Raw genomic sequence first — 8,381 nt, forward strand, 5'->3', positions numbered from 1 at the left:
CCGATTTGATTGTGTGACCAGCTCAGGGCCTTGGTTTACCTGTTAGGTTGTGTGACCAGCCAGGACCTGGGGTTGCCTGTTTATCTGTGCAGCCCAGGGTCCTCCCATGACTGTGAGGGGCAAACAGAAACAGTGCCATCCTGTGCTGTTTCCAGGGTTTCTGTCCATCCTGCCTCCCCCTGTGCTTTATTTTATCTGTTAAGTGTTCTTTTGAGTTTGTGAAAAGGCTGTAATTGCTCATAAGAAAGTGATGGTCCGCATGAGAGCATTTCTCTAAGCCTTTCTGTTTTCTAACTGTTCTAGACCATAAAGGTAGTGGAGTAAGTCTGCGGTTGGTCATAGTGAAATGCCAGAGAATATTTCAGTGTGTTGGAAGTCTGTGAGACAGGACGCCATTGGTGAGAAAGTGAACGTAATGGGTGAAGACAGTGAACCTGATGATTGTTTCCTAGAGTAGACCTTGTAGAATACAGAACCTGGTGTCAAATCCCTATGAAGTCTCAGTTCCCCTAGACTGTCACTCTCACTCTTCATTGTTCTTCTTCTTCTTTTTTTTTTTTTTTAATTTAATTGTGATTTGGGTGAAAGTTTACAGAGCAAATTCATCTTCCATACAGCAGTTCACATACCCTTTGTCTCATGACAATGACTGCAATTTCCAACAATGCACAGCTCCCCTCCCACTTCCTCCCCATGGTTACCTCTTCCCTGTGCCCTTCCCTGCCATGCACTCCTGCCCCCTGAGCTGTCTCCTTGTGCATACTCAGCCCTTCTATTCTCCCAGGATTGATCTCTCCAAGTCCATTCTTGTACACACTGGTGTTCATGGTATATTCTGATCTACAGTGTGTGGGATGTTTCAGGACTCAGTGCTCATGGAGGACGTGGCCGTGGTCTTCACCCAGGAAGAGTGGGCGCTGCTGGATTTTGCTCAGAGGAAACTCTACAGAGACGTCATGATGGAAACCTCCAGGAACCTGGCCTCAGTAGGTAAGAATGGCATCATTTTTTGTTATTATTATTTCTTTAGTGAACAAAAGTATTTTACTTCTCAATTTTCTCCAGTATTTGGAATGAGGAGTGGGAATAAATTGTTAAATAAAATAGGCATGGTCCCTTGGTCGTCTGTGGAGCTCACATATCCTGTTTTTCCTATCAACATAAAAATATAAATATGTATTAAAGGGAATTTTCATTTGTCTTGTGATTAAAAGCCCCAAGACTACGTAGTGTGTTATAAATGTAAGCACTGGCTTCTGGGGTCACTTTGGGACATTGAGAGATTTATGGTTTGGGACCTTGCAGGGAATTTTACTGTGTTGATTACAAGTTTGACATGATTATTTTGCTGCAAATAATCACACTTGTCCATCTTCAGAGGCAGACCCTGAAGAGCAAAGTGTTGGCTCATGTCAGGGGAATGTTCATCGCTCTTCACTTTCTGCCCTCATGATACGCATTTCTCCATGACCACCAGGTCAGCTCTGTTTCTATTCCCAGACAAGCTAGGAAAATATGAGCACAGAGGAGATAGGACTCATCCAGCATCACTCTGTCAATGAGCACCAGGAAAGCAAGGACCAGCCCTGTGTGGAGGGAATTACATTTCAATGCATCAGCTAGAAAAAGTCTCTTTTGCCCAGAGGACACAACTTTACAGATATCTGAGCTCACTTTTTTAATGTTAGCAGTCCTCTCACACTTTTGGTCACGGAGACCCTTTTCCACTTTCAATATTACATGTGTATTGTGTATAATACCTTTCTGCTTAGCTGACCTGATTACACCTATTTATGTCATCATCACTCTCAGCCCTCTTGGTATTGCTTCCTAGTAAATTACATTTGAACGATCACCAAACTGCTGAAATGTGGCTAATTCTTTGCTTCCAGCAGCCTTTCTCTCCCTAATAATGTCTTTCTTTTTGTCTTGCATTGTGAACCTCAAATTGAATTTTTGGCTCAGTTTCCCAAAACATTAATGATGGAGAAAAGTTATCTATTGAACATATAATGGTACAATTCATGAAGAATAACACCTGGTCCTCCATGTTAGGAGAAAAAAATTTTGAATCTCATGGCAGTAAAGATCACCATAAACACAAGAGGAGACATTTGAGGTGAGTGTCATTCACACATGAGAAAACAGCCCCTCAGGAGAAAGTCCTCAGGTGTCATGATGTTAAAATACACATGTCCTGCATCAGAATCTTGAAACTTTTGGGATCCACGTGGGTGACTGGATTATTGACAGGGCTGTGGAGAGTGACACACATTAAAGCAGCATAGTAGGCCACCATCTTTGAGTGGGTGTCTCTGATTCTTTTCTACTTGGGTCAGAATCCAGTGGGCGAAAGATTTGGATGCCATGAAATGCACTTACTACCCAAATTCAGGTCGGCTGTTGCTAAACTATTACAAACTAGTTAAAAACCCTGATGTACTGTAATGTTTATATACACATACATACATACATCTTACATGTATAAACCTAGCTGTAAAATTAAGGAGCTCTGGTGGCACAATGCCTAAGGCATTTAACTGCTAACCAGAAGGCTGGTGGTTCAAACCCACCAGTCACTCTGCTGAAGGAAGACTGAGCAATCTACTTCCGTAAAGATTTACCATCTCAGAAACCCAAATAGGAGTCACTATGATTTGGAACCAACTCAATCGAGTGAGTTTGGTTTGGTTTGGTAGCTGTAAATTTACGTGTTCATGGAATTTTCACAATAATGCATTTTCATAAAGTGAGTCACACATCAAGTACAGAAGCATATTTTACTTAGGCATGATTGTCTTAAAGCTATTTCAGAAAAAGTGGCAGTAATGGTGGGACAGATACCTGAGAGAAGTTAGATCAGAGAACATGCACGTTAACAGTGCTTGATGCTGGTGAAATGCGAATGAATTAATTTCCAACATCATGTTTCCTGTTTTTAACAGAAGTCGTAACATAGAGAACTTGTGTGAAAGTAATGAAGACAGACAGGGTGGGAAAACCTTCAGCCAGATTCCAAATCTTACTCTGTTACAAAAGAATCCTTCAGAAGTAAATACTCTTGGGTGCTGTAAATGTGGAAACAACTTCATGGCTCATTCACCACAGAAGGATCCCACCAGATCTGACACTGGATGGAATCCTTGTGAGTGTAAGGAATGTGGAGAAGCCTGCACCTGTCCCTCTCACCTAACCTCTCCTAGGAGAACTCGTAATGGAAAGAAACCTCATAAATGTAAGATATGTAGGAAGGACATCTTTTGTATCTCAACTCTTAATAATTCTGTGACTACTCTTTCTGGTGAGAAACACTATGAATGTAACAAATGTGGGAAACGTTTCTGTAGTTTCTTATTTTTAAAGACGCACATGAGAGGTCATAAGCATGAACGTTGCAAAACTTATAGTCATTCTTCATCCCTCATTTTACGTAGAAAATTTCATAAGAGAGATAAACCTTATGAATGTCAGGAATGTGGGAAAGCCTTTCTTAGTTCCTCACACCTCACTGAACATAGAAGAACTCACAGTGGAGAGAGGCCTTATGAATGTAAGGAATGTGGAAAAGCCTTTAGTCAGTCATCACACCTCACTAACCATATAAGAACTCACAGTGGAGAGAGGCCTTTCAGATGTAAGGAGTGTGGGAAAACCTTCAGTCAGTCATCACACCTTACTAACCATGTAAGAACGCACAATGGGCAGAGGCCTTATGAATGTAAGGAATGTGGGAAAACCTTTAGTCACGCCTCATCCCTCACTGCACATATAAGAACTCACAGTGGAGAGAGGCCTTATGAATGTAAGGAGTGTGGGAAATTTTTTAGGTGTTCCTCTCATCTCATTAAGCATGTAAGAACCCATAGTGGAGAGAGGCCATATGAATGTAAGCAATGTGGGAAAACCTTTAGTCATGCCTCATCCCTTACTTCACATAAAAGAACACACAGTGGAGAAAAACCTTATGAATGTAAGCAATGTGAGAAAGTCTTTAGTGAGGCCTCATCCCTCACTAAGCACATAAGAACTCATAGTGGAGAGCGGCCTTATGAATGTAAGCAATGTGGGAAAGTCTTCAGTTACTCCTCAGCTCTCACCATGCATAAGAGAACTCACAGTGGAGAGAAACCTTACGAATGTAAGGAATGTGGGAAAGCCTTTAGTCGTTCCTATTATCTCTCTGAACACATAAGAACTCACAGTGGAGAGAAACCTTTTAAATGTAATGAATGTGGGAAAGCCTTTAGTTGTTCCTCAGCCCTCACTACACATTTAAGAAGTCACAGTGGAGAGAGGCCTTATGAGTGCAAGGAATGTGGGAAAGCCTTTAGTCAGGCCTCAGACCTCAGAAGACATGTAAGAACTCACAATGGAGAGCGGCCTTATGAATGTAAGGAATGTGGGAAAACCTTTAATCGTTCCTCATCCCTCACCACACACATAAGGACACACAGTGGAGAGCGACCTTATGAATGTAAGAAATGTGGGAAAGCTTTCAGTCAGGCCTCAGCTCTCACAACACATATGAGAACTCACAGTGGAGAGAGACCATATGTGTGTAAGGAATGCGGAAAAGCTTTCAGGTGTTCCTCATTCCTCACAACACATATGCGAACTCACAGTGGAGAGATGCCTTATGAATGTAAAGAATGTGGGAAACTCTTTAGACAAGCCTCAAACCTCACTACACATAGGAGAATCCATAGTGGAGAGAGGCCTTATGAATGTAAGGAGTGTGGGAAAGCCTTTAAGTGTTCCTCACACCTTATTACACACAGAAGAACTCACAATGGAGAGTCCTTATGAATGTAAGTGTGAGAAAGTTTTCGTTGTTCCTCACACTTCACATATCTGAACTCAGTCAACAGACTACTTTATGACAAAAGTGAGACATGTTGTCCTTACTACTGTACTTTCAAATAGCAGCTTTCTAAATGTCTGCAATTAAAGAACAGAGTTTGCCAGTGAATGAGATAGCAGTACACCAGCTGAGAGATGGTGTCCTTAGGGTGGCTTTGTGCCTTTGATTGCTTGGAAGATGAGCAGGTTCCCAAGCACAGTTGTCAGGTATGTACACGGGAACAACCTCAAAGAATAGCTGTTTCTCTCAAAGTCTCCACATTAGAAATACTAGAAGCCCTGTGTGCTTTCCTGGTTTTATTTAAAGGAAGTGTCTGGCAGGACTGAGGCAGAAGCAACACTAAAATAACAACCAGCAGTCATCTCAGAAGTACCTTTAGGTTGAAGCCAATCTGTTGATGAGATAATATGTTTGCTTAATGTTCTCTTGTCTTCTGTCAATTTTGGATTTCCACATGGTGCTATTTTCTCTGCAGCCACCAAAAAAAAAAAAATCAAAACCAGACTCACTGCCGTCGAGTCGGTTCTGACTCATAGTGACCCCTTCTTGGGTTTCCGAGGCAGTATCACCATGGAAGTAGATTGCCCAGTCTTCCTTCCAAGGAGTGGCTGGTGGGTTTGAACCATCAGCCTTCTGGTTAGCAGTCAGATGCCTTAGGCACTGCGCCACCAGACTAGACCGAAAACCTAGAATCTAAACGTAATTTTGCACCCAAAGCAGACATCATCGGTTCAACACTCTTGACATCTGACCAATAAGGCTTGTCCATTTTACATGTATTTGGATTCTTTAAAAATGCCTATATAGTAATAAAACTCATGGGTCTATATATAATTACCATAAGCTATGAGGATTTGAAAAATAATTTCCATGCAGTTGATTTAGTGAAAACATACAATAGAAGAATAAATTAGTCATCAACTGAATTTAAATCCCACAGAGAACATATTGCCAAGATTGCCATTTAGAAATGACAGTTAAAAATCATTAAAAATGATTTGAAGGCACACAAAAAGGAGACATGTCCCAGTGAGGTTTTCGAAGGCAGTTTCATTCTGATGTCAAAGATGTGAAAAAGAATATGGTACCACAAGTGCAAGAACAGTACAAAAACCAGTGATTAATCTCGTTAGTTGCATATGTGGGAAAACCTAAAATAAAATAGCAATACAAAATAAGAATGGCAAAGCAAGTAATGTGCCCAGGTAGCATTCAGCCCAAGGAAACATTTGAGCATTTCATATTTGTAATTTACTTGTCTAGTAGAACACATGAGTAGAAGAAAGCAATATACAAAGTCATAGAATCATCTTAATAGAGCTAAAAGGTCTTGTATAAAAACAGTTTAGAGAAACTGAATAGAATGATGCTTCTTACATATGTTAAGAAAGCTTTTTTTGTAGCCATCAGCAATACAAATCAGAACCATAGTGAGATACAATTTCACTCCCACTAGGATGGCTAAGATTAAAAAAAAAAAAAGAAAAAGATAACAAATGTTGAAGATAATGAGGACGTTGGAAACTTTACTCATTGCTGATGGAAATTTAAAATGGTCCATGTGTTGTGGAAAACAGTGTGGCTGTACCTCAGAAAATGAAAACTAGAACGAACATATGACCCAGCAATTCCACTCCTACGTATATCCCCAAAAACTTGAAAGGAGAGACTCAAACAGAGACTTTTAGAAACCAGTGTTCATTGCCACGTAACTCATAATTGCCAAAAAGTGGAAATAATCTAACCCCCCACCAAAAGATGAATGGATAAACAAAATGTGGGCATATGTTCAGTGTAATATTACTGGAGAAATGAAATCTTGATACAATGTAGGTGGAGCTGGATGGCCTTGTGCTCAGTGAAATAAATCACAAAAGGATAAGTACTGTATGACCTAACTAATAAAAAACAAGAACGAGGAAGTGTATAAAGAACAGAGTTTATTACTGGGTAATAGTGGGGAGAGGGAGGGGGAAATGGGGGTTAACGGTGATGGAAATGATTGTATTAAGAGTAGGGCTGCACAACTGATTATTGTAATTGCTGTCAGTAGTTTTACACTTAGTAAAACATGATTATTTACAGTGACACACAAAAAAAGTAGGCGCTGAGGCTGCTTGAGTCTCATACCTTTTGGTTAGGAGGTTTAGGATCATGGTTTCATGGGACATCCCAGGTAACTAGCCTCATAACATGTTTATTGCTCTTGTTCTGCCTTCTAGTTCATTGCATTGTGTCTAGTGTCTTACAGACTTGCAAGTGCCCAGCTAAGGCACAGTAATTGGTCTCTATTTGCATGGAACAACAGAGGAAGAAAGAATCAGGAATAGGAGGATATGGAATGTGTGGCTAACTGCCTCCTTTGCCTTGAGACCAGAATGGAATGGTGCTTGACTAACAGTATGAATAGTATGAGCTAAGATTCAATAGAAGAATCATAATTAAAAGGGGGAAAGTGCAGAACAAAATGTCAGATTCTCATGGCTTCTAGACTTCATGGAGCCATAAAAGTTGGTTGAAAGCAGTCTTTAAACTTTACACCAAAAATACCCCTGATATCTTCCATAAACCAAATAATAATGTAGCCTAATTAGTAACAATAATGCCTTGAACATTAAGCTTTTTTAGAACTATCTGTATTGGGATCAGTTTGACAACAGCAACTCAAAAGATTTGATAGCAATTTTAGGGGGCAGTGGATTCATGTTGAGGCAGGAATGACTCAAGGGGGGAGAGGATGATTGCATAACTCAGTGTAATCATTGTCACTGAATGATACCTGTGGAAACTGCTGAATTGGTGTGCTTTGCTGTGTATATTCTCAACAACAATACCATATTTTAAAATTGAGAGAAAATGTCAGTCATCAGTCACTATCAAGCTTGACATTAATTAAAATGTTGGAGGAATCTCTAAGAAAGTCCTGCAAAAGACGAAGATGTGTGCCCAGGTTTTATACAACATTGTTCAGAAATTTCAAACCAATGAAACCAAAGGAGAAAAAACAAGCACAGGGTTGTCTCTGGAGAAACTAAGTGGATCATCTGAACTGATGATAAAATTGGCTACCTTAGATTAACTGGAAAACTGGGATAACTAAGAAGTGATGTGGCGAGGAAGGTGAAAAGCAAAATCCCTCCTTATCTTCCCTATTTCCAGCAATAAAGAGAAACATACAAGGAAAAACATCCTATTCAGATAGTACAGTGGCAAACATACAGACCAGGGTGTGACTAATTGAAGAAGGTCAGTGATTGATCCATAAATACCAGCTGGTGTTTGTTTACACTTCCCTGGTGAAGGAAGAGTACTTGTCTCTCGCATGGGCTGTCTCATCCCTCTGGTAACACATGACACAGATGCTTCCACCATCATTCTGCATGTGGTACAACTGACAGTGGGTGTGAATGTTGGTTCAATGCCTTTGATGAGGAGGGAGGTCGCCGTGAGAGAAATGCCAGCAAACATAGCAGGAGACTCGGGCACTGGCAAGATGTGAGGGGAAAACCATGTTCCCCGG

At 40.5% G+C, this 8,381-nt stretch overlaps 1 protein-coding gene across 1 annotated transcript; it reads left to right on the top strand.

The window, feature by feature from the left end:
* Positions 1-875: 875 nt before the first annotated feature.
* LOC103209782 (zinc finger protein 135-like) lies at positions 876-4,806 on the top strand. The gene is made up of 3 exons (XM_042782936.1): positions 876-986; positions 3,204-3,211; positions 3,435-4,806. The coding sequence occupies exons 1-3, from the start codon at positions 876-878 to the stop codon at positions 4,804-4,806; spliced, it is 1,491 nt and encodes a 496-aa protein (XP_042638870.1).
* Positions 4,807-8,381: the final 3,575 nt, after the last annotated feature.

The sequence above is a fragment of the Orycteropus afer genome, unplaced genomic scaffold, assembly GCF_000298275.1.
Source record: "Orycteropus afer afer isolate SDZICR_OR568_19922 unplaced genomic scaffold, OryAfe1.0 scaffold00531, whole genome shotgun sequence".
Lineage (NCBI taxonomy): Eukaryota > Metazoa > Chordata > Mammalia > Tubulidentata > Orycteropodidae > Orycteropus > Orycteropus afer.